At 36.7% G+C, this 25,272-nt stretch overlaps 2 protein-coding genes across 9 annotated transcripts in view; one reads left to right on the top strand and one right to left on the bottom strand.

Annotated features, from left to right (window-relative positions):
- Window positions 1-7,296, top strand: part of NPHP3 (nephrocystin 3) — a 44,126-nt gene extending 36,830 nt beyond the window's left edge. For 4 of the 5 annotated variants that reach the window (XM_047876338.1, XM_047876340.1, XM_047876337.1 and 1 more), the window contains 6 exons: window positions 19-94; window positions 1,513-1,640; window positions 2,553-2,793; window positions 4,532-4,657; window positions 5,468-5,583; window positions 6,195-7,296. In XM_047876338.1, the coding sequence (XP_047732294.1) occupies window positions 19-94; window positions 1,513-1,640; window positions 2,553-2,793; window positions 4,532-4,657; window positions 5,468-5,583; window positions 6,195-6,375 (868 nt within the window). In that variant the 3' untranslated portion in view covers window positions 6,376-7,296. Of the gene's footprint in view, window positions 1-18; window positions 95-1,512; window positions 1,641-2,552; window positions 2,794-4,511; window positions 4,658-5,467; window positions 5,584-6,194 lie in introns of those variants that run through there. The other variant, XM_047876339.1, reaches the window with a different exon arrangement.
- A 1,445-nt stretch (window positions 7,297-8,741) lies between these two features.
- Window positions 8,742-25,215, bottom strand: UBA5 (ubiquitin like modifier activating enzyme 5). Of its 4 annotated transcripts, XM_047876344.1 has the most exons (12): window positions 24,683-25,215; window positions 23,322-23,367; window positions 23,123-23,212; window positions 17,781-17,890; window positions 16,880-16,966; window positions 15,929-16,013; window positions 14,685-14,789; window positions 14,388-14,515; window positions 12,556-12,691; window positions 12,190-12,265; window positions 11,938-12,044; window positions 8,742-11,407 (listed from the first exon to the last, which is right to left on the bottom strand). In XM_047876344.1, the coding sequence occupies exons 1-12, from the start codon at window positions 24,841-24,843 to the stop codon at window positions 11,324-11,326; spliced, it is 1,215 nt and encodes a 404-aa protein (XP_047732300.1). In that variant the 5' UTR covers window positions 24,844-25,215; the 3' UTR covers window positions 8,742-11,323. The 4 variants fall into 4 exon arrangements, with proteins under 4 accessions (XP_047732300.1, XP_047732301.1, XP_047732303.1 ...); XM_047876345.1 differs by lacking the exon at window positions 23,322-23,367 and having other exon boundaries at window positions 24,683-24,779; XM_047876347.1 differs by lacking the exons at window positions 23,123-23,212; window positions 23,322-23,367 and having other exon boundaries at window positions 24,683-24,811.
- Between the last annotated feature and the right edge of the window lie 57 nt (window positions 25,216-25,272).

The raw sequence follows: 25,272 nt of genomic DNA, 5'->3' as shown, positions 1-25,272 counted from the left end.
TATTTTTTTTTTTTTAAGATATGAACAAGCTGAACATTTTAGGAAAAAATCCTTTAAAATTCGTCAGAAAGCTACAAGGAGAAAAGGCAACTCGGTAATGAGAGATTTCTTTTGTGTTGTGCTTTGAAGCAGAAGAAAAGAGCATGTCTGAATATCATAATATAGATGCATACACCTCATCTATTTAAGAACTTTAGATATTAAAGTGACTTCTATAAAAGTACTAATTAACATTTTCTTTATATGTATAATACCTGCTTAAGTATTAGAATTACTGGAAAGTACAACTTAGCAGGCTTTTAAAAAGTGGAACTAGGGGCACCTGGGTGGCTCAGTCCGTTGCGTGTCTGACTTCGGTTCAGGTCACGATCTCACAGTTCATGAGTTCAAGCCTCCACATTGGGCTCACTACTGTCAATGCAGAGCCCTCTTCAGATCTTCTGTCCCCCTCTCTCTCTGCCCCTCCCCTGCTTGTGCTCTCTCTCTCTCTCTCTCTCAAAAAAAAAATAAAAGAAACATTTAAAAAAAGTGGAACTATATATTACAGTATTTTGCAGTATATACATATTTCAAATCATCATGTTGTATACCTTAAACTCACACAATGTTTCATGGCAATTATATCTCAATAAACATTGAAAATATTTTTTTTTTACTTTTTTTAAAGTGTAACTATAAAGTTCATTTGAAAGTTAGACTTTGGAAGATGAACTTAAAAGCTGCTTCTTTCCTTTAAAGGAAAAGAAAAGATATTTTTAATATATTATGCTAAATGCAAATGCATAGGAATTCTTACCCTTGAGCACACACACAAAAAAATATTTTCATTTTTCTAAGCTGCTGATAAAATCTAAATATAGCCTGTTTATTTTAACTTCAAATGCTATGTACATTTTTAATTAAATATTTTTGACATATAACACTGTAAATTTAAGGTTGTACATGTTAATTTGATACATTATATATTGTAATATTATTGCCATTGTAGTGATAGCACCTGTATCCTATCACGTAATTATCATTTCTTTTTTGTGGTGGGAATAATTAAGATCTAATCTCTTAGCAAGTTTGATGATTATAATACAGGATTATTGTCTGTATTCACTATACTGTGCATTTGATTTCCAGGATTTATTTGTTTACTACTTGCAAGTGGTATATACGGTTTAAGTACCTGATGTTTAAGTGTTTAGCAGTGGGATTGGTAAATATCTGCAGGTTAACTTTGTGTCCTGACCTTTTTGAAGCACTTGGGGCTCAGTTCACTTTGCTAAAATACGTCATCATCACTTTCACAAAATGGTACTTTTAATGAATTTAAAAATGTGATGCCATGTGGAAGTATGTGCATTTTCAATAATCATTGGATTAATTCAGTGTGATACTTAAAATAATTGTAATCTACTTTAAAGGGAACGAAAGGAGCCAGGATTTCTTAGGACTCCAGTATAGTGTTTCAGAATCAAAGACTGCACTTACCTAGTAATGATTATCAATTTGTGTTTATTTCAGTATGGATTCGCCCTTTTACGTAGACGAGCCCTACAGTTAGAAGAGCTCACGTTAGGTAAGGACACCCCTGACAATGCTCGGACCCTCAATGAACTGGGAGTTCTCTACTATCTTCAGAATAACCTGGAGTGAGTACCATGATGTTAATTATGAAAACAAGTGTCCGTTTTGTCTCTTAGATGAAAAGCTGGTTTATGTTTCTATCAAGTCAAGCTAGAATAACTTGATAGAAACCATGCCAGATTTCATGTACAATATGTTCTGAACATAGCCACACTTAACAAAGACCATGGCATAGTCTCTACTGTTTCTGTCACTTTGTTTCTTTAGTAACTAAAAAGTTACTAAAAAGAGTATCTGTAGCATCCCTAGTAGTTTTATGTTTATGAAAAGTGTTTTGTGTCAGTATTGTATGTGAGACTTCACAAAAGAAACTGGCACCAAGGGATATTAAAGAATAGAATATAGATGGCTGCTAGTTTTGGTCTTCAGTTTATTTGTACTTAAAGGACTCAAAAAGGCATTAATATTTACACTCTGAAAAAAGAAGTGTTTTTGGACTAACTTGGATTTCAGAAAACTGTAACAAATTTGATACTTTGGATATGGGGAAAGTATAACAAATCCTTAGTCTCCTTCACAAGGGGTTCTTGAATTAGAAATTATTTAGTACTAATATCAAAGGAAGGAAGAGTGAATACCAAAATCTTTTGAGTTAGGTCTAATAGTTTTAAAGGTATCAGAAGTTTGTCCTGGAAAATATTTATGGGTTTGTTTTTTAGAAGTCAGGTGGAGAACTGAGGCAATCATTCCAGATACTTAAGGCCCTCACACTATCAGGAAATAATTTTTAATTTTTGGAAAAGCGCAGGAAGGGATGAGGGGTAGGAAAGAGGGGGAGAGGACTTTAACCGAATGCTTTTTATTAACTATCTTGGATTTAATGATTAAAATGCTTCAGTTCTCCACCTGACTTAGGGTTAAGGATTCTTACTTCTAGCAAATACGTTATTTAAACCATTTTGGGGTTTTATTCATAGAACAGCCGACCAGTTTCTGAAGCGGTCCTTAGAAATGAGAGAGCGAGTTCTAGGACCAGATCACCCAGACTGTGCCCAGTCTTTAAATAATCTGGCAGCTCTGTGCAATGAAAAGAAACAGTATGATAAAGCAGAAGAGCTTTACGAAAGAGCTTTAGACATTCGGAGACGAGCATTAGCTCCTGATCACCCTTCTTTGGCCTATACAGTGAAGCACCTTGCAATCTTATATAAGAAAATGGTAAGTAATCCTTGACATGCTTACCTGTGTTTTATAACACACCAATTAAGCCATAATTACTGGCAGCAAAATAATTTGTCTCCTGATGGATAGATTATTTTCTCTGAGCTTTTCAATCATGATTAATTTTTTTAACAAATAGCTGAGTGGGGCGCCTGGGTGGCACAGTCGGTTAAGCATCCGACTTCAGCTCAGGTCACGATCTCGCGGTCCGTGAGTTCGAGCCCCGCGTCGGGCTCTGGGCTGATGGCTCAGAGCCTGGAGCCTGCTTCCGATTCTGTGTCTCCCTCTCTCTCTGCCCCTCCCCCATTCATGCTCTGTCTCTCTCTGTCTCAAAAATAAATAAACATTAAAAAAAAAAAAACAAATAGCTGAGTAAAACATTAAAAAATATTATATCAGACTTAACTTAATTCAGATACCAGTCTGGTTTTGTTAAAATACATTCCAAATACAAATGCATTTATCAGCATTCTAATTGGATGGAACTTACATTTCAGAAGTTCTAAAATTCAACCATGATTAAGTTTCCTGTGTTAAGCAGCCATAAACATAACAAATCACCCAGTTGTCAGAGGTGAAGGAGGAATCTTTGTAGGTGATTAAGTGACCATTTAAATTTCACTGTTTCTTTTTTTTTTTTTTTTTTTTTTTTTTTTTTTTTTTTTTTTTTTTTAAATGACTAGTGGCATGTATCAATTCATATGAATCACTGATTAAAGAGGACTGCTATGAATCCAGGGTCTCAATTTGTTAAGCCCCAGGACACAATTCAAGCTGTCTGTAATCTGGCTTACTTGCTACTTGTTACTAATTGCTTGGACTTTTGAAATTATTTTATATTTTGAGGAGTAGTTTTATTTATTTATTTTTTTTTTAATTTTTTTTTTCCAACGTTTATTTATTTTTGGGACAGAGAGAGACAGAGCATGAACGAGGGAGGGGCAGAGAGAGAGGGAGACACAGAATCGGAAACAGGCTCCAGGCTCCGAGCCATCAGCCCAGAGCCCGACGCGGGGCTCGAACTCACGGACCGTGAGATCGTGACCTGGCTGAAGTCGGACGCTTAACCGACTGCGCCACCCAGGCGCCCCTCTTTTCTTTGCCTGCAATGAAATGTAACCTTTTTTTGCCATAGGAATCTAGCCTGAGATACTTGGAGTTTTTGTAGCTGTTCCCCCCCACCCCCCCAAAAAAAAGCCGAAGAGGTCCACTTTCACTTTATTTAGTGCAGTTATAGAGCTGTGTAGACAAGGTCTTTAGACCTTGTGGGACCCTTGCTGGTCAACCTGGCACTGAAGTTGATGATTTAGTAAGAACGATGATGCATTGTTGCTATTTCTGTGCAACTTTCAAGTGAAAAAGAAACAATTAGGAAAACCTGGAAGGGAGTTGGTGGAAAATGAAATTTTATTTTGATGCCAAATCTAAATTATATACAGTAGCAAACATATTTTCCCGGTATTTTTACGTCACCGGGAACTTAGTGGTAATGGGTGATCTTTATAAAAGGGCTTTTTGAATTATCAAAGAAAATGTTTTTATATTCAGTGTGGCTTTACTTCATTAGATTTCAGTTATCTATCTATGAGCTTAACCATTAAAGTGGGAGAAAATGCTTCTGAAATTTTTTTTCCCTCAAAATTACTTAATAGAAAATTTTATTTATGGAAAAAACTCTGATCAGTTAGTATTTATTGTTTTAATATTTTTGTTAGATTTCACTTTTGTTTTTTAGGGGAAACTTGACAAAGCTGTACCTTTGTATGAGCTAGCTGTTGAAATTCGACAGAAATCTTTTGGCCCAAAGCACCCTAGTGTAGCTACTGCCCTGGTGAACTTAGCTGTTCTCTATAGCCAAATGGTAAGTTCCTACATATTAACTCTTTGTGAATGGTTTTAAGGTATGAAATATAGATAAATATGAATTAGCTGTGACACAGTAGCAGTAATTAAAGGAAATTTAAGATTGCTAATGCTTCCTTTAGGGACGCCTAGGTGGCTCAGTTGATTAAACATCTGACTCTTGATTTCAACTCAGGTCATAATCTCACAGTTTGTGAGTTCAAGCCCCACATTGGGCTCTGCACTTACAGTGAGAAGCCTGCTAGGGATTCTCTCTCTCCCTCTCTCTCTGTCCCCTCTCCCACTCATGCACTCTCTGCCAAAATAAGTAAACTTAAAAAAAAAAAAAAAAAAATTACTAATGCTTTCTTTAGTACTTGGGAAATTATTGAAGTTATATTTGTAAAACAATCCCTTCCTCTTAGCGTAAAACACCTACTGAGTGCTTAGTTCATTGCATAAGCTTGGTTTTTAAATTCTGGAGATTCTGTACATCTCTATATCTAATATTGTCTTTAAGCTGTGGCATTTGTCTATGATAGGTGAAAAGCAGGTGTTGTACCCACAGGGCAATAAATAGGTTTTTGCTTATATTTTTGGATTCAGGTCAATGGTCACCAAGACAGGTCTAAAACTTAGGTTTCTGACTTTCTAGTATACTGCTTTTACCATTATGTTTAATAAATCTTTTCTATCCACATCCTGTGGGAGGTTATTAACCTTTTTAGAGGTGCTTACCCAAGTATATCAGCTTAGTCTAGAATATGTTAATAGTAAGTTCAGCAATTCCATGTGTTCAAGTGAGTGTTGTTACTTTTTTTTTAATAAGAAAAAACATATCGAAGCCTTGCCATTATATGAAAGAGCATTAAAGATTTATGAAGACAGCCTGGGTCGGATGCATCCTCGAGTTGGAGAAACATTAAAAAATTTAGCTGTGCTTAGGTAAGAATTTTTTCAGCTTCCTGATAACAGCCAAACTCCATCTTAGAACAGCTTTGAGTCATCATAGAACAAAACAGAGTATTTGGTGCTGATTGTTTTTCCTTGGACTCGAGGGGGTAAAGGGGCTGTTTGGGGTTGATTTACTTCAAGATACTAAAGTACAGTAGTATCCAGAAGTGAAATGAAGGCTGCATAATCTCTTGTAGACGAATGTAGCAGGTAAGTAGTGAAAGATGGTTTACATTTGCAGCTAAAAAGCTCTGGGGGTAATATGGGCAATTTGCTGTCCTCAAAACTAATTTACCATTAAGTGCATGTTGATTTTGCTTTTTCTGTGTTTGTGTATCTCAAGATGCGGAGACTTCCCTTACAATTTCACTGCATCCATTACAACATGGTCTCTCTGGTGTCTATATGAGGCACTGAGATATACTTTAGCAGTTCAGATAGAAAGGAGAGTTTGGGTAATGTTTTACTAGTCAGCCTGAGCGCATGCACTGGAAATAGAAGGGAGAAAGGAATTATTCACAGCTTGTTATTCTGTATCCTGTAAGGTCATTTCAAGTTGTTAGGAGGTTATATTCTCATTTCAACAATTTTTTCTCACAAAGCTATGAAGAAGGGGATTTTGAAAAAGCTGCTGAACTATACAAAAGGGCGATGGAAATAAAAGAAGCAGAAACATCACTTTTGGGTGGAAAAGCTCCTTCCCGACATTCATCAAGTGGAGACACATTTAGCTTAAAAACAACCCATTCTCCTAATGTTTTCCTTCATCAGGGACCAAGGTAATGGCAATTACAATTCATTGCAAATGCACTTTCGGACAAAATAATTAAGAAACATTTGGAACATTAGAATTTAAAACATTAAAAAAATGTTAATTTATTTTTACTTTGTGTAATTTGATATTTGCATGAAATTGCATTGGACTACATTGAGGTTTCAGTCATGATTGTGTCAGTGTATGCTGTTTAAAATAACTAACTTTCCTATTGTATGGGACCAATGGATGTGGACACCTTAGAATTTTAAAATGATATGAAGAATTGATCATGAAGAGTGGACTGGTCTGTTCAACAAGAGCTGGAAGAGCAGTAAAGACAAGGAGTTCAATTCCATAATTCTTTTATCTCTCAGAGCTGCTCTGGCCTCACCATTCCTGGTCATGCTTTTCAGCAGTAGCCTGGCCTGATTCTCTACCTCAAAGAAGTTTCAAAGAATAAAGGGACAATGTTTATGAAAGGTTTGAATTATCTTCTGTAAAATGAACTAGTAACAGTTGTCTCTGCTACCTTTTTAAAAATTCTACCTTTTCCATGAGCAGACTGGGCCAGGCCTAGTCTACATTGTTCTGCTGTGTTATATGTACCTGCATAATCTGAAGCCATTAATGCAGTAACAAGTCAAGCTCTTAGCATTCCTTGACCTTCCCCAAGATAGAGACATGACAGTCTCTTCTTTCTTAAATGGCCTAAATTGATCTCATTTATCTCAAACTCAGATTAGTCTGTTCTGTATTGAAAAATGAAATATCTTACAGGTTTTATAAATGTTGCCACATTTTGGTTAAAACCATTTATGTATTTATATATAATAAAATCTTTAATTTTAATACTTGTAAGATTCCAACATATTAATTATAAAGGTGAAAGATGTAATAGCTATACTTCACTGTTTTAAAATAAAAGTGCAGGGCACCCTGGTGGCTCAGTTGGTTGAGTGTCTGACTCTTGATTTCAGCTTAGGTCATGATCTCATCAGTTCATGAGTTCAAGCTCCACATTGGGTCCATGCACTGACATTGCAGAGCCTGCTTGGGATTCTCTTTCTCCCTGCCCCTCCTATGCACAGAGGGCTCTCTCTCTTTTTTTTTTTTTTAAGGGAAATTTAAAAATAAAAGTACAATTTCAAGTTTTCTTTTTACCACTCCATTTTATACCAAATTGAGTTTTGGTGACTTTATAAGGTTTTGGTTAATGTTCTGTAAGGCTTGGCTATGCACAGGATGGTCCATGAACCAGAATCATCAGTACTAGCTGGGAGCTGATGAAAAATTAAGACTCTAGAGGTTCTCCTCAGACCTACTGAATCAAAATCTGCAGTTTGGCTAGATCCCCAGGTGATTCATATGCACCTAAGTTTGACAAGCAATGGTCTGATTCTAAGTCACTATAACTGTGATTTAGAAGAAATTGGGCAGGATCTTATAATGAGCCTCCTTCTCCCCCTTTTGTGAGAAGTTCAAAAGGAAAAAAGATAAAACATGACCATAACACATCTTAATTAAATTCACAAATTACCATACACTCATTTCAGAATTAAGCTGTTAGAGTTTAAAATTTGATTATCTTGGGGCACCTGGATGGCTCAGTTGGTTAAGTGTCAGACTCCTGATTTCTACTCAGGTCATGGTCTCATGGTTCATGGTCTCAAGCCCTGTGTCAGGCTCTGTGCTGGGAGTATGGAGCCTGCTTGGGATTCTCTCTCTGCCTTTCCCTACTCTTTCTCTCTCTCTCAAAATTAAATTTTTTTTATTCTATAAAAAAATAAAATGTAATTATCTAATAGCTAGTAATTTAAAACATTATAAGTAGTAATATTAAGTTTAATGCCTTAAAAAAACTACTTTGTGGGATACCTGAGTGGCTCAGTTGGCTAAGTGTCTGACTTCAGCTCATGTCATGATCTCAAGGTTTGTGGGTTCAAGCCCCATATTGGGGCCTGCTTCAGATTCTGTGTGTCCCTGCTCTCTGCCCCTCCCCTACTCGCGGTCTCTCTCAAAAATGAATAAACATTAAAAAAAAATTTTTTTAGGGGCGCCTGGGTGGCTCAGTCAGTTGAGTGTCCGACTTCAGCTCAGGTCACGATCTCACTCTCCGTGAGTTCGAGCCCCGCGTCGGGCTCTGGGCTGATGGCCCAGAGCCTGGAGCCTGCTTCCGATTCTGTGTCTCCCTCTCTCTCTGTTCCTCCCCCGTTCATGCTCTGTCTCTCTCTGTCTCAAAAATAAATAAACGTTAAAAAAAAAAAATTTTTTTTAACTGCTTTTGGAAATAATCTGAGATTAATATTCTAGAAGAACCATGAAAAAAGTAAAAACCAGCAAAAGAATGATATGCATTTATTCTTTGTTCCTACATAATTTGGACTTGAAAACCTTAAGTGGAAACATAATTTATTAAAAGTGACTTGTGGTAAAAATTCATTAATTACAGTTGGGGCTTGAGGACTCCATACATTTCAAGAGATTTAAGTTTAAATATACTTTTGAAAGCCGTATTTTGATCTTACTACTTCTTGTACTGCCAATTCAAATGTTTCTATGTAAAATGCCTACTTAAGATAAATGCCTACTTAAGATAAAATGCCTACTTAAGATAAAATGTTTCTATGTAAAATGCCTACTTAAGATGTCTGTTGCTGAAACAGACATCTATTTGAGGTTCTCAAATAGAACTATTATGTTTACATTGATATACACCTTCACAATGAAAAAGGTAGCTTTGAAACAACTCAATTATACATCTGAATTGGTAGGAACCAAATAATGGTGGTTATAGTTTTCATTAATACTTTACAGAAAAAAATATGATTGTGATTGGGGAGGGTTAAATCTTAATATTCTTAAATGGTTACCACCTTTTTGTGTTGTGTCTGTAGGTATTCAAGGAGTATTTTTATGTGAGGAAACATAATACCTATTTTTTTTTTACTAAATAAAACATACAAGTAGTACATAAATTAGCTCCCCATTAACAATGGGGAAGGGAGCTGAATATAATTCTTTTAATATAATTTAAAGCCCTTGTGCTAAGGCAATTTTGGAAGTGTGTTTCCTTCTTTCACGTTTCTAGAAACAGTCGTTTTTAGAAATCTGATCAAACACTGGTTTTATTTAGTAATGTAAAACTCAGTGTTGATTAATTTCTCATTATCAGCTCCTGTAAGTTTTCATGGCAAACAGATTATCAAAAGAGCACTCCACATAGCAAAAGGTACCTGTTACCAGATTTTTTTCTGGTAAAATAATCCAGTAACTATTTTTTAATGGAATATATTAAAGAATTATATAACTTAGATCTAAGATTTGATGCAGTATAAAACACCAGCAGTATGAAATCCTATGTTAAGAGCAGAATAAAAGTATGTTCTTGCTATTATACTCTACCAAACTATACCATTTTTAAATTATAAGCAAAGCCTTCCCAAATCAGTGTACCAGAGGTTCCAAAGGAATGGGATTATTTTAGAAAGACTTTTCTTTTTTGAAATTCAAAACATCTTGAGTAACTAGAAAAAAACTATTTTACACATGAATTCACTGATTTTTTTTGAATTGCAAATGACCTACCAAGGCAACATAAATAAGTTTCAAAGCTAGAAGAACTATCCCCCTACTTTCCAAACTTCACTCTAAACATAAGAATTACTATATGATTCTAGAATCTCAAAACAAATAGATTGAACATATTTGATATTTGGGGGTTTCTGAAATCAGTTTTTAGAACTTTATTTTACAAGGGAATACTGCATTTTTCATTTTGTACTAATGTTCTTCCCTAGAAATACAATTTAGATATTACTATCTTCAAAGCAAAAAATCATCAAAATAGTAGCATAGTAACATCCTACTGATAATGGTTACACATGCGCATATATATATATTTATATATTTTTTTTTTTTAGTCTCCAAACCATTGGGAATTTATTTATCCAAGGCTTTCTAAACTTTCATTATTTGTATGCAACTCCAAAGAAAACCAGTTTATCAATTTATAACTTAGTGATCATAATCAGGGTAACTGATTCTCTCCCACTGAATAAGTACACATCAGTCATTACAGAGGTTTTTTACGTCTCTCTTATGCCCACAATACAGGATAACTAATTATCTAGAGAATCAAATTTAAATGAAGTATTCCGAAGGTAGCCCATACAATGGGTATAATCTAGAGGATCTTAGCTTAAATTCATTCCTTGCTGCTCAAAATAAAGTACAGTGACTCCAGATATATATGTTCCACAGATGCTAGGATTCCTTTTCCTTGGTCAGTGCAGAAATATAATTTGTACTTCCTGAAAGTACCTTTTATCTGATTATCTGTGAAGAAAGTTTCCTTTTATTTGCCTTTGTCTTGTTTTTAATATATAACTTACAGGTTTACAAACTTTTCCAATGACTACATTTCAGCTTGTATCTCATCAGGTAACATTTGAGAGGATACTTTTATTATATAGGCTAATTATTTTAAATTCACTGTTGGCCAAGTTAATGGTAGTAGTTTTCTTGTAGAACGAGTGATTCTAAACACAATGAGTGGAGGCCTGCTAGCTCTAACCAATAGGTGGTACCCCCTGCCCTGTCTACATTTGAGAACCACATACTACTTTATTGTCCATGGCCTCAGACAACACACCATAAAGAATTACTGGAAAGAAAAGAAACATAGCATATTATTGGTCCATCCTTCCCATCCCTCTCCAAAGGCCAAAACATTTCAGTGGCTAAGTTTTCAAGCTTTCTTAACAGGAATGAAACAAGTTTTAGGAGAGTTATTGATTTAGTTGAAGGGAGAAAGTGATAAACGATACAGTACTTTCAAAAAGTGTAACAATTCTGTGAAGATTATGTATCAATTAATGTTGCCCTAAGCTTTGTAAGTTTTTAAGTGATTTTTTTTTTTTAATTGCAAGGACATTTGCTTAAACTCAGGAAATAAAATGTAGGTCAGTCCATTGTCTACATATTCTTCATCTTGGCCATGAGGTCTTCCAAGCTTTCGCCAGAATCTTCCACAGTTACTTCAGCTACAGAATCTTCTTGCTATCAAATGAGGGAAACATAGCGAAAAAATAACCGTCTAAAATTCTTGATGCTTAGGAATATATAATCACTAAGTTTACTATGTTCAACTAGTTTATAAAGTAAACTTTCTTTAATAAATATACCTTCTAATTTTTAGGAGAGACAGTCTTTTACTTTCCCCACCAATATTTTGATTTACAAGGCAGTAATTTCAGTATTCTTAAGATCTCTACTGAAGTGGTATTTTTAAATGGTATTATGGCTAAAATTCTCAATATAAAAAATGATATCTTCATTTAATTAAAACCTACTTGCTCCATTAATGAGTCAATATCACTATTTTAGGTCTATGTTTCAAACAGGTGAAAATGGACTGTATATTTCCACATTAACACTGAACACCTCTCTCACACATCTTAACTGCTATAGCATAAAATATCCAAATTAGGAAATACTGTATTGGCATTATAAACTAGGATGAAGAGAAAGAAGGTAAGTAGACATTTTCTCTTATCTGACACTTATGGTAAATCAGCTTTTAGGTGTACCTTTTCAGGAATTGTATATGCCACTGTAATTCCTTCAGGTAAGTCAGGAACTGGACCTGAAGAATTCTTCAGTTCCTCTTCTGAAACCTCAGACACCAACTCAATACCTATAGAGTTAAATGTGATATTATAATAGTTTTCAAGGAAATTTAATAAGCAGTAATTATTCAAAGTTTGTATAATTTAATTATATTTTCTCCCATAAGAGATTATGTTTCATGCTGCCATTTCAATTTATGAAAGAATTCCTACCCCACTCATTGTCTTCATGTATTATCTCTTCCTCTTCTTGAACAACCTCTGGTTTGGGCAGTGCTGCTACCTTTTTCTGTAGAAATCAAACAGTATCAAAGTATTCTTACTCATTCTCAGGCCTCTGAAGCATTAATCAAAAATTCAGACAGGCTTTTTATTTTACCAAGGTAAAAAAGGACTTCAAACAATTTTTTTCTCTTTGGTAGCATAGTGAATTTAATTTCTTACTAACATTTACCCCCTAGAGATACAATAAATAAAAATCCAGAATCCATTCATCTTATTTTTCAAATCTAAGTAATTGTTCTAAAATACTGTCCAAACAGTATGACCTCTCATACATTCTGACCAAGTGATGTATACCTTGTATTCTTCCTGCTGTTTCCTGCAATTTCTGTCATCACACTGAGGATTTGGCTTCATGGACATAGTAGGGAAAAAGTCCTGCATTGCATTATATCCAAGGTAAAAACTAACAGTACCAAAATTTAACAAAAACCTAGAAAAGCAAATCAAAGTACACTTAGATAAAGAAACAAACCATAAAAGAACTGAATTTTTAAAAATTGATCTTTAAGTACTTAATGGTTTTTGTGATAAGCAACAGTATTTTAAGTACTGTTGTCAGATTAAAATGTGGAGAAGAATCCCTGAGATTGGTACTACATCTAACTACTTTTTAAAAGTTTTTATATATAACTTACTATAAGGTTAACAATCTTAAATGTACAGCTCAATGAAATTTTCCAAAAGTCTTTACCCATGTAATCACTACCAGATCAAAATATAGAACATTTCCAATATGCCTTAAAGTTCCCTTGTGTTCCCTAACAGTTCTGATTCCTTTTAGAAGCTTACAAAGAGAGGAAAAATCACATATAAAATATAAACAACAAAAGGGAACACATTTGCACTGAGTGTACAAGACAAAAATTGAGCCAATGATATGAAGCAGACAATTCACAGAAAAATGTAAGTGCTCACCCCTTTTCATAAGTAACTGAAAATTAAAATGAAATACCCGTTTTTTACCTATCATACTGACAAAGATTAAAAAGTTTGATAACACCCAATGTTATGAACTGGTATGGGCAAAGCAGGTATTCCTACCCTGTGATAGAAATACACAATCCTTCTGAAGGAGAAATTTAGTAGTATCTGTCAAAATAAATATTGCATAAACTCAGAAATTCCACTTCTAAAAATTCGTATCTACAAAAACCTAACTTAGAGATATATGTAAGGTGCTATTTGCAGCATTGTGAATAGCAGCAAAAAAATCTGTAAGTAGCTTAAATGTCCATCCATAGGGGGCTGGCTAAATAGGACACGTCCTTAAGAAAATAGTTTGTAGCTATGATTTTTTTTTTTTTTTTGGAACATACTATAAAATATTTTGTTTGGATAGGGCCTACTGAAGTTTGTACAAGCTATTGCTCTTACATAAAATAGCCCTCGACGGTTGCCTTGAAAGTTCTTAGGTATGCTTTTTGCAATTTCTCTGCTGGTAGCTGACACTTCTGATATCAGGATACCTCCCTGTATCATGTTGCAATTTGTTCTTATACCGGAAGGCATGGAAACATAACTAAGCTTATTAAAGTTGTAAAGTGAGAAAAAAATGGTCTGAGGAAAGGAACACCTAAAGGCTTTCTCCTTTTAATAAAATGTGAGTTGACATTAATAAAACTCTTTTACATTCATTTTAGCTGCAAAGGAACCTTTGTCCTTTTTCACTATAGTTTAGATGGTGTGGTTGTGAATATCTTTTTTTTCAGAGAGCAGAGGTATTATCCTTTTAATATTTAATAACATTCATATTATTTTTAGTAAGAGTTAAGTAAAGAAATGTGTTTATGTTCTTTGGTCAAACCTGCAGAGATTTAAATCATTTGGTTAATATTTCATAAACAAACACACCAGTACTACTGTACCATTTAACAAGAGCTATTCTAAATGCACAGAGTAACACACATGTATGTATATTATTAATATGTATGTTTATATTTAAATTAGATATATTAATATATGTAAATTCAAAGTATATTTATATATTTTATACATATATAAAAACCATATGCTGGATTTTAAGAAACTATATACTTAGATGGTAATTCCAATATTTGAAATGCTTTATGAAATATATTTCTATCAAAAGCAAACAAAACTATTCAGAAAAATTTGCCCTCACTCACTTCAACACATTTTGTACCAAGATCCCAGCAACCACTCCCATAGTGGTAGGAAGACTGGCTGCACAAACACCTTCTCGTTTCAGAGTCTTTTCATCAATATTTGCAGCAACCACAAGTGGGGGAGCACACTACATGAAAAATAAAGAAAATATATTTCAAAATGAAAGGGAAAAAGTAAGCAGGTTCAAAATAGTATTCCATCACGTTCAAAGTTTTTATTCCTTGAATTATAATACATTTTCAATACAAATACATTTTCAATACTTTAGTTAATAAGCCAAAATGAATCATGCATACCGCAAAACAAGCAGATTCTCCAGGAATTATGAGCTGTATATGCCCTGAAACTGCATTTTCACTGACCCCAGACTCCATCCATGTTTGTCCAAGTTCATTACAAGCCTTAGTAGAAACAGATGAAAACAACAAAAAAAACAATTAATTTATCAAAAGTTATTTCATGAAAAACTGGAGCTTAACTAAATGATTACCAAAGGGTGTTTTAAATTTTCAAAAGAGGAAAGTTATCAATAATGGAATTCCTTGGCAACTGCCATTCTCTATTTAAAAAGTAAACTGGGGACACCTTGATTCCTCAGTGGGTTGAGCATCCAACTCTTGGTTTCAGTTCAGGTCATGATTCCAGGGTTGTGGGATTGAGCTCCATCTCAGGCTTCATGCTGAGCACTGAATGGAGCCTTAAGATATTCTCTCTCTCTCTCTCTCTCTCTCTCTGTCTCTCTCTCTGTCTCCCCCTTTGCCCACCCCACCTCCACTCTAAATTTTTAAAACATTTTTTTAAAAAGTAAACTGACAGCATTCAAGTAAGCAGCCAATAAATATTTAATTAAATTGAGTGATTAAGTTTATTGTATTTCTGATTGTAAAAATTCATTTTTCTAAAATAATTTCAGCAACAAAAAACTGCAAAATACCTTCTGAAAAGCTGAAACCACAGTAATTCCAAAGAATTGTTTTATTTCTGAGAAACAAGGTTTGTAAGCAATGTATACACATTTATATCTTAAAAAATAAAGTAAAATATTAAAACCAATGCTAACATAGAATAACACATTTTAAGATAGTCATTTATTTTAAAAATTGTACATCAGAAGTATCTACTATTTATAGTTTCCTCTACTGGCATAATAAAGAATAGGATACTGAAACATAAGCCACACCAGCAAAGCTAGAGAGGCCCCACAACTATTAGAATAAAACTTTTTTAAATGTCTATTTTATTTTCAGAGAGAGAGAGAGAGGACGAGCAAAGGAGGGGCAGAGGATGCTAAGCAGACTCCACTGTCAGCATGGAGTCTGACGTGGGGCTCAAACTCATACACCGCGGGATCATGACCTGAGCTGAAATCGAGAGTGGACACTCAACCAACTGAGCCACCTAGGCACACTAGAATAAATTTTAAAAGTAGGCTAAGAGAACATTAAAAATTAATGAAACACATTATAAAAGGGTTTAAATACAGAACTATACAAGAAAACAGATGAATGAGTATAACATCTTATACAATAGGAATACTCACTGTATTTATTGTCATTCGAGCTTCAAAATTGTCCACACAGCTAAGAACTAGGTCAACGGGTTTTCCCTCTTCTAATCCACCATTACTAGGTAAAGAAAATAAATTTTATTTGGGGAGGAAAAAGAAATCAGGACACAAAATACACTCTAATTTGTTTAGACATACATTTATGCTTTCAGTAAAAAACATGTTTGAGTACAGTTAAGGCATAGTATTTAATGTTAAAGATCCAGTATGTATTGAGTAACTAATATGTATATAACATCATGATACTACAGTGCTTCTCACAGAAGACACAAGAAGTATAAAGTCTGTTCACAAAAGTTACCATTTCCCCATCAGCTTTCATAGACTTTTATTCCTTTTTCACTCCAAATGTAAATGTAATAAAAATTGAATACAATTCAGTATCTCAGTGTTGTTACAATCTGGAGAAAACCACCTTCACATAGAAATATAATCTAGAACACAGAACTTATAGTTGAGGATCCCTTGTTATAACACCATAACAACAGAGTTTTTGATTTTTGATTGTTGTTACTATTGTCTTTGGACAGTATTTACTTTTTACTGAGTTACTAACACACAAAAATTACCTACTTTAAAAACAAAAATATATATCAAATCTACCAACTCGCTGAATTAAACATCAGATTTTTTTTTATTAAAAAACTTTTTTTTAATGTTTACTTATTTTTGAAAGACAGAACCCAAGCAGGGGAGGGGCAAAGAAAGAGCGAGACATAGAATCTGAAAGAGGCTCCAGGCTCTGAGCTGTCAGCACAGAGCCCCACATGGGGCTCAAACTTATGAACCATGAGATCATGACCTGAGCCAAAGTCAGATGCTTAACTAACTGAGCCTCTCAGGTGCCCCAACATCAGTGGTTTTCTAATAATACTTGTTTAAGTGAGCTGGACGCTGTGCAAAATATTCATAGTAAAATTTTACCTTATTCTATCCATGAAATGTTGAAAGTTTTCTACTGTGGTTATATTGTAGTTGTGTACTTCAAAAAGAACATCTGGATTAATGTTCCTAAGAGGGAAAAAGGGAATGATTATAAAAACTACTAGTAGGAATATTAAGAGAAAACAGGAAAAAGAACTGAAAAAGCTAAAGATCATGTAACAGAGGTAAGAAAAATGGAATTCAAGCTATTCAAAGAAAATCTAAAGTCCTCTTCTACCTCTTGTGCCCCACTCCAAGGAGAAGACTACATTCAAAACATGTTGACTGCAGGATTACAGAAATGTTCCCACCATCTATGTGCTGGGAATTAAGCCTTTAACACCTAGGTGAGCTATAGCCTAGCCTGACAAAAGAACTTCTTTGTTCCTTATTTCAGTGAAAGACGTTTGGGGTCACAAAGAAACTTCCTAGAATAAGGATTGGCAAAGTATGGCCCTGGGGCCAAGTATGACCTGCCAGCTGTTTTTGTTTTTCCGAGGTCTGCAAGCTAAGAACGGTTTTTACATTTTTAAATGGTGGCAGGAGAAAAAGAACAGAACGATATTTCATAACATGCTAAAATTACACGAATTTAAACTTAAGAGTCCATAAACAAAGTTTTATTGGAGCACAGCCACGTTCATTCATTTTTGTATTGCCTATAGCAGCTATCACACTACAACTACATGACTTGAGGGCAGTTTCATAGTGGGCCCTCAAAGCCTACAATATTTACTATCTAGCCCTATCTGAAAAAGGTTGCCAACACAGTATCAAGAGGTAAGAGAATTGATGTGAAACCTGCATTTCTGTAAAGAAAAATTCATGCATTAGGTTAACTTATACAAAATATGCAAACTAAGATGTCACTAAAGATGTCTTTAATCACTATTCCATTTACCTCAAAGTATATTCTGCTGCTTGAACTTTACTTAATCCTGCTTGATGAGGTTGGAAGAAAAGTCTATTCATATTGGCCAGTTCCACCTTGTCATAGTCAAAGAGTAGCAACTAAAATGAAAATAGTGGCATTTTGATGAAAAACATACCAAGAAATAAACTACAAATAACAAAGAATAAGTTAGTGGACTTTACATTTGATGGGTTTAACAGAAATAATACCAGCTAACTCTAAAATACTAGGTGCCATATATTAACTCATTTAATGCTCCCATGACTTAAGTATATGGGGACTTTAATTCTCCTTTATAAATGAAACAACTACAGCACATGTTCAAAAACCTCATTCAGCTAATATATGCAGAAATGCAATTCAAATTCAGGCATTCTCAATCCAGCATCTGTACCCTAACATTTACTGCCTCTCCAAATGATCCACTGAGAAATTAATGTTTATTCCATTTCATTCCAATTGTTTACTAAAGGCCAAGAACACATTAGATGAATGAAATTTTAAAATAAGATAAAAACAGGGGCGCCTGGGTGGCTCAGTTGGTTGAGTGTCTGACTTTGGCTCAGGTCATGATCTCGCAGTCTGTGAGTTAGAGCCCAATGTCAGGCTCTGCGCTGACAGCTTAGGGCCTGGAGCCTGCTTCAGATTCTGTATCTCCCTCTTTCTCTGCCCCTCCCCTGCTCATGCTCTGTCAAAAATAAATAAAACATTAAAAAAGTAAAATAAAATAAAATAAAATAAAATAAAATAAGATAAAAACAAATGCCATAACTTAAAACTATAGTATAACATGACTCCTTTTGTGACTATGACACCATACATACCCACAGCTAAAACATTACTCCAAGGTATATTTAGGCATGACAACATTTCACATACATACATACACACACACACACACACACACACACACACACACACCCCTTTTTAAAGATCCCATTTCCTATCAGTAAGAACAGGTTGTACCCAAAGATTTCTAAGGACCCTTTCTTAATCTAAAATCCTGTGACTTCTTAATACAATTCTCAGCATCCTAAATTTAATCACAAAAACAAAAATGGGGAGAAGGGCAGGGCAAGCATAGATGCAAGGGCTACAGCAGTGGCTAAGGGGGACTGTGGCTTGTGGTGCAACTGTCCTATGCATGGCTAAAATTACAAAAAAAAAAAAAAAAAAGAAGGGGGGGATCTTATTAACAACAAAATTAACTCATCCTGCAGAACATCTAGGTAACCCTTAGTATCTTGCTAGAAAATATACCACCTCTGTCCCCTGTGGTAATTTTCTTTTTTTTAACGTTTATTTATTTTTGGGACAGAGAGAGACAGAGCATGAACGGGGGAGGGGCAGAGAGAGAGGGAGACACAGAATCGGAAACAGGCTCCAGGCTCTGAGCCATCAGCCCAGAGCCTGACGCGGGGCTCGAACTCCCGGACCACGAGATCGTGACCTGGCTGAAGTCGGACGCTTAACCGACTGCGCCACCCAGGCTCCCCCCCTGTGGTAATTTTCTGACCCGACTTAAGAGTCTCCAAAATAAAGTTTATTTTAGCTCATTCAACAATATTTATTCGGTCAGGCCAAGTATTAAATTTTACTCTTCAGCCTTGTAGCTGGTTTATAAGGTGCAGGAAATCCCAAATTTGGGGTTAGGAGGTGTGAGTTGTAGCTCTGTCACTAATAAGCTCTTATCATGGATAAGTCACTCACATTTTAGGCCTGTATCTTCAATAAAGCAGCTAATCTAGATCTGATGGTCCAAGGTACCACAAAGTATTCCAGAAACTTTCAGGGGTGAGAAGTCTCCAATTCTCCACTTCCCTACTTAACCCCACGAATTAGCTTCTTGTTTATCTGTTTTACATACTGAAAAAAGAGTTCTGAAACTTACGTACGTACATCCTTAACTTACAAACTTGAGTGTACACTGGCATCATTTAAAAAATACTGATGTCTGGGTCCCATCCCCAGAAATTCTGATTCTATTCCAGTTTGGACATCAAAATTTTGAACTTCCCAGGGGATTCCAATTACAGCAATATTTGGTAACTACTGTTCTAGATCCTGGCTACTCAAAACGTGGCCTGTGCAAGCAGCATCAGCAGCACCTGGAGCTCGTCAGAAATACAGGAGCACTGTCCCAACTTTAACATGCACATGGATCATCTGGAGATTTGTTAAAATAACAGATTCTGATTCATCACATCTGGAAGGGTCTGGAAGTCTTCGTTTCTAACAAACTCCCAGGCGATGCTGATGCTACTAATTTGGACATCAGCCTGAGTAGCAAGGATCTAGCAGTTCTTTTTTTTTTTTTTTTAAGTTTGTTTATTACAAGAGAGAGAGCACAGCATGAGCCAGGGAGCCAGGGAGGGGCAGAGGGGTGGGCAGCGGGGGAGAGACAGAATCCCAAGCAGGCTCTGTGCTGTCAGCACACAGAGCCCAACTCAGGGCTCAATCTCACAAACTGTGAGATCATGACTTGAGCCAAAATCAAGAGTCAAATGCTTACTGAGCCACCCAGATGCACCAAGGATCTAGCAGTTCTTAAAGTCTGTCCTTCCCCTACCCCCACTAGGAACATCAGAATCACCTGGGAATTTGTTTGAAATTCCAATTCCAATCGAAACCTAAAGAATCAAAACCACCAGGGTAGGGTCTGGCAATCTATGTTTTAAGAAGCCTTCCAAGTGATTCTGATGCACACTCAAACCTGAGAAACTCAATATCTAGGATATCTACTATCCTAGGTCAATCAGGCAGGGTTCTTATGTCAGTTCTAAGCAATTGGTGGCTGGCTTTTGTAAACCTCTTGAAAAGCTTTAAAAGGTTAATAAACATTTTCAGTATTTTTGTATTGCCTTTTCTATATTGATAAATGAATGCCAACTTTGAAACTACTTTAAGAATTTGGGGCATGGCAGGGGGAGGGGGGCACGTAGGTGGCCCTATCAGTTAAGCATCTGACTCTTGATTTTGGCTCAAGTTCACAGTGTTATGGTTCCTGAGATCCAGCCCCACCTCAGCTCTGCTCTGCACCTGACTACTCAAAGCTTGCTTGTGATTCTCTCTCTCCCCCTCTCTCTCTGCCCCTCCCCCTGCTCACTCGAATACTCCCTCTCTTTTTCTCTCTCAAATAAATTTAAATGCATACATAAACTTTAAAAAAATAATTTGGGGTATGGGATGGACCAACATATTAAAAAGCACTGATAAACTTTGTGGGGAAAATATTTGCTTTATCAAAATGACAAAGGGGTGAAAATTAATTGTGGAATGTTTTGGTATTCAACCACTAGGAATGTAACATCATGGACTTTGGCTTTATAAATCTGAAATTGGTAGGTATAATTTCTAGTATAAGATTACCTCTTTTTCCTACCCACAACCTACATCAATTTTAGGAAAAAAGTAAAAAAAAAAATAAAGTATAAGTTAAAAAAAAATGTACAGGTTAAAAAAATCTAAAGGGATACCTAGCTGGCTCAGTTGGTAAACTGTGGAACTCCTAATTTCCGGGTTGTGAGTTCTAGCCCCATGTTGGGTGTAGACATTACTTAAAAATAAAATCTTAAATTAAAACAAAACAAACATACATACAAAAAACAACCTAGAGCATTTTCCAGTTCAATTTCAAGAGTAAGAGAGGTATTTATTTTATAACTGGAAGTTTTTCTATCTTAATCTTCCTCACCTATCTCACCCATCCTCCCAACCCACTTCCCCTCTGGCAACCACCAGTTCTCTGTATTTAACAGACTTTGTTTGTTTATTAGATTACACGTAGAAGTGAAATCATATAGTATTTGTCTTCCTCTGAATTATTTCACTTAGCATAATACCCTCTAGGTCCATCAATGTTGTCATAAATGGCAAGATTTCATAAGGCTAATATTCCATTTTACACTCACAGACCCTACATCTTCTTTATCCATTCATCTATCTAGGGACACTTGGGCTGGCTGCTTCCATATCTTGACTATTGTAAATAAGGCTGCTGTAAACACAGGGGTACATATATCTTTTCAAATTATTTTTCTTTGGGTAAAAATAAGACCTGGAGTTGAAAAGTACAGCATAGAGAATATAGTTAATAATATTGGAATAACATTGTATGGTGACAGCTGGTGACTATACTTATGATAAGCAATCAGTAATGTATAAAACTGTTGGATTACTATGTTGTACACCCGAAACTAATACAACCCTGTCAACTAAAAGGTTTAAAAGTATTTCTGAATAAGTTAATAAAAGGCCACTATTCTTTGGGGAAAAAAAGTAAGAAAGGTACATGCTTTCTAGTTCATCTTGTATAAAGCATGTTTAAAAAATATTTGTTAGGGGCGCCTGGGTGGCTCAGTTGGTTGAGCATCCAACTTCGTCTCAGGTCATGATCTCGTGGTTGGTGAGTTCAAGCCTCTTACTGGGTTCTGTGCTGACAGCTCAGAGTCTGGAGCCTGCTTCGGATTCTGTGTCTCCTTCTCTCTCTGCCCATCACCCACTCACACACTGTCTCCCTCTCTCAAAAATAAATAAATAAAATTTGTTAGGAGGGCCTGGGTGGCTCAGTCAGTTGAGCATGCAACTCTTAATTTCAGCTCAGGTCATGATCTCATGGTTTTTAGGATCGAGCCCCACATGAAGCTCTGTGCTGACAGTGTGGGGCTTGCTTGGGACTCTCTCTGTCCCCCTCTCTCTCCCTGCCTTTCCCCTGTTCAGATGGTCACACGTGCTCTCTCTCTCAAAATAAATAACCTTAAAAAAAAATTATGTTACATGTTTTTGTTTCACACATTATTAACTCCCTTCTTCTCAAAGCTCTATATCTAAAACACTTAAGTCCAAATTGTAATCTATTACCCCAAACAAAAAATTCCTGAAGACAATTTAGATATTCCTTATTTTATTAGCATTAATATCACCTTCCATTTGGGTGGTATTATGTCTTTTTTTTAAGTTTATCTATTCTTTTTTTTGAGAGAGAGGAGAGAGAGAGTGAGCAGGGGAGGGGCAGAGAGACAGAGAAAGAGAGAGAGAGAATCCCAGGCAGGCTCCACATCGTCAGAGAGGATCCCAATGTAGAGCTCAAACCCACAAACTGTGAGATCATAACCTGAACTGAAATCAAGAGTCAGACACTTAACCGACTGAGCCACCCAGGTGCCCCTGGATATGGTTACGTCTTAACTCCTTTGGGTAGAAAGAACAATCTGAATAAATACACCACAAATCAATAAACCATTAGTAATGAGGAAAAAATTCCTAATTTGTACCTGATTCACTCCATAAGTGAGTAGTTCCCTACATGACAAGGAGAGAAATGTTTTTACCTTACCAATGCCACATCTTGTCAGCATTTCAGCAGTCACACTACCAACTCCACCAACACCTACTATTGCTATAGCAAAGGTACGGATTTTCTGTGAAATGCAAAATTATACATTTGTTGGTTAACTTTTCATCAAAAATGTCAGAAATTATTTTCATTTACTGAAATCATCTTCGAAAACTTGGAAAGGTTTATCATACCTCATAGTCATTTACAATCCCCATTCGTTTCAATGCCATCAGGCGGCTTAAAACAAAAAAATGTTTTAAATTACAATCTTTTAATATGTGATATAGATAAAAATACATCATCCCAGAAAAACACAAACTCAATCACTACTAATGCTTTAAAAGAAATCTTTCAGCATGCCTTTACCAGGTGAGACTAAATCACCTGGGAAACTTTAAAAACACCCATGCCTGAAGATCCTTCCAAGTGTAGCCTGTGCAACAAGATTTTTTAAAAATGCACCTCAGATGTTCTAATGGGCAGCCAAGGTCAAAAACAATTGACTTAAATGTTAAGTGTCTAGATGAGGTAGGTCAAAGTAAAATTTCAACATTTTCCCATGCTTTCTTAGCATATGTATTTAACATTTAACACTCAGATTAATGTTTAACATCAGTTGTATCTGCCCAAAACGGATGACGTCTACTTTTAGTAAGCACCTACTGTATGCCAAGGACTCTAAGAGATACTTTACCTAGTTAGTCTGCTCTGTTATCTTGAGTTCAGTGTGTGTGTGTGTGTGTGTGTGTGTGTGTGTGTGTGTATTTAAACCCATATACATAAAATTCCCATTCGTTTACACTTTAAAGAGTCAAATACTTCTACCAGGCTTGCTAAAATTCTGCAAGCTCCTGGCCCCCACGTCCCTTTTCCTCTCCTTCCTCATTTTCAACTGTTACTAACACATCTCTAAATAGCATGCTAACGTTGTTACTTCTGGATTTTCAGTTTTAGGTATTATTTGAACATTTCACTCGTACCATTCGTCCCTACTAAACACATATTTCCCATGGTTGCTCAGCTACTAAGAGTTGGGATTTGAATCGAATCAATCTGGTTCTAGAGACCTTCCTCTTAATCCCTGCACTGTAACATCGAGCCAGCTGACAGTATTGGTAAAGTCAAACAGCTTTAAAACTAAAGCTAATTGTGCTTTCCCACCACGCCCCCAATTTTGAAATTTTGAGAAGCCTTTATGAAACTCGAAGTCTATGCTTAGCGGGTCTTATATTTAATATCTTCTGGAAGTTATTACTATCAGTTTTATGCACAACGAGGCAGACTAAAAACAGAGGGAGGGGCGTTAGGAAACCGGCCGCGTGTCCTCAGCCGGCCCGCGAGCAGCACCATATGGCTGATTCGCTCGGGTTTTGTTTCTTAAGAGGAAGAATACCGAGTAGTACTGAGACTTGGCCCCGGGCGTTTGGGAACAGGACTCAAGAGGAAGGTGGACGGCGGTGTGAGCTGCACAGGAAGGGAGCGCCTCACTCCTGACCACCCGGAGACCTTGACCTCGCCCCCTCACCGGCCTCCCACCCGCAACGCAGATCACCTGTAAGGATTGGAGTCCACCACCTCCGGGCTCATCTTCTCGATGCGGACCCGGCCGCCGCCTCCGTCGCCGCCCCCCAAGGCCCGCCGACTCCTCTCCTGTGCCAGTTCCCGCTCCAGCTCCTCCACCCGCTGCTGCAGCCGCTCCACAGACTCGGCCATGGCTGGGACGCCGGCCGCCAACGTTCCCAGCCCCGGCCTTCGCCGTCGCCTCCGCCCCACGCTGCTAGGCCTGCTGGGCCCGCGAGGGGTAAGCGAGAAGGCACCTAGCCGCGGCCTTCCTAGCCCAGAACCCTGGGGAAGTGTTCCCACCGCCTCACGAACGACACGTCGCCGCCGCTCCCGGGGTCCGGCCGCTGTACCGCTTCCGGTGCGTTGCTGTCACCGCTCCCCCTCAGAAAAAAACCCGCTCCTCCTTGCTTCCTTCTTCGCCCGGTCCTAACAGACCCGGCCGCACCAGGGCCAGAGCTCTTAGCGACCGGAGCCGGCGGCCTCTGATGGTGCCTTTCCAGCCGGGCGGTTAGGAGAAACACCCAGGATCTTTTATTCCTGGGCCCAAGGTCTCGACGGGCCCATTTCTGAACCGGACCC

Source organism: Prionailurus viverrinus, chromosome C2, assembly GCF_022837055.1.
Source record: "Prionailurus viverrinus isolate Anna chromosome C2, UM_Priviv_1.0, whole genome shotgun sequence".
NCBI classification, from domain to species: domain Eukaryota; kingdom Metazoa; phylum Chordata; class Mammalia; order Carnivora; family Felidae; genus Prionailurus; species Prionailurus viverrinus.
The sequence above is the reverse complement of the archived record's forward strand: the minus strand, read 5'-3'. Positions and strand labels throughout refer to the sequence as shown.

Excerpts from the sequence above, each read along its gene's own strand:
- UBA5 (XM_047876344.1), bottom strand. The coding sequence starts at position 24,843 with ATGGCCGAGTCTGTGGAGCGGCTGCAGCAGCGGGTGGAGGAGCTGGAG. Across the intron at positions 23,368-24,682 it reads GTGGACTCCAATCCTTACAG|CCGCCTGATGGCATTGAAAC; the intron begins GTGATCTGCGTT and ends TTTTGTTTTAAG. Across the intron at positions 14,516-14,684 it reads GAGAATCTGCTTGTTTTGCG|TGTGCTCCCCCACTTGTGGT; the intron begins GTATGCATGATT and ends TTTTTCATGTAG.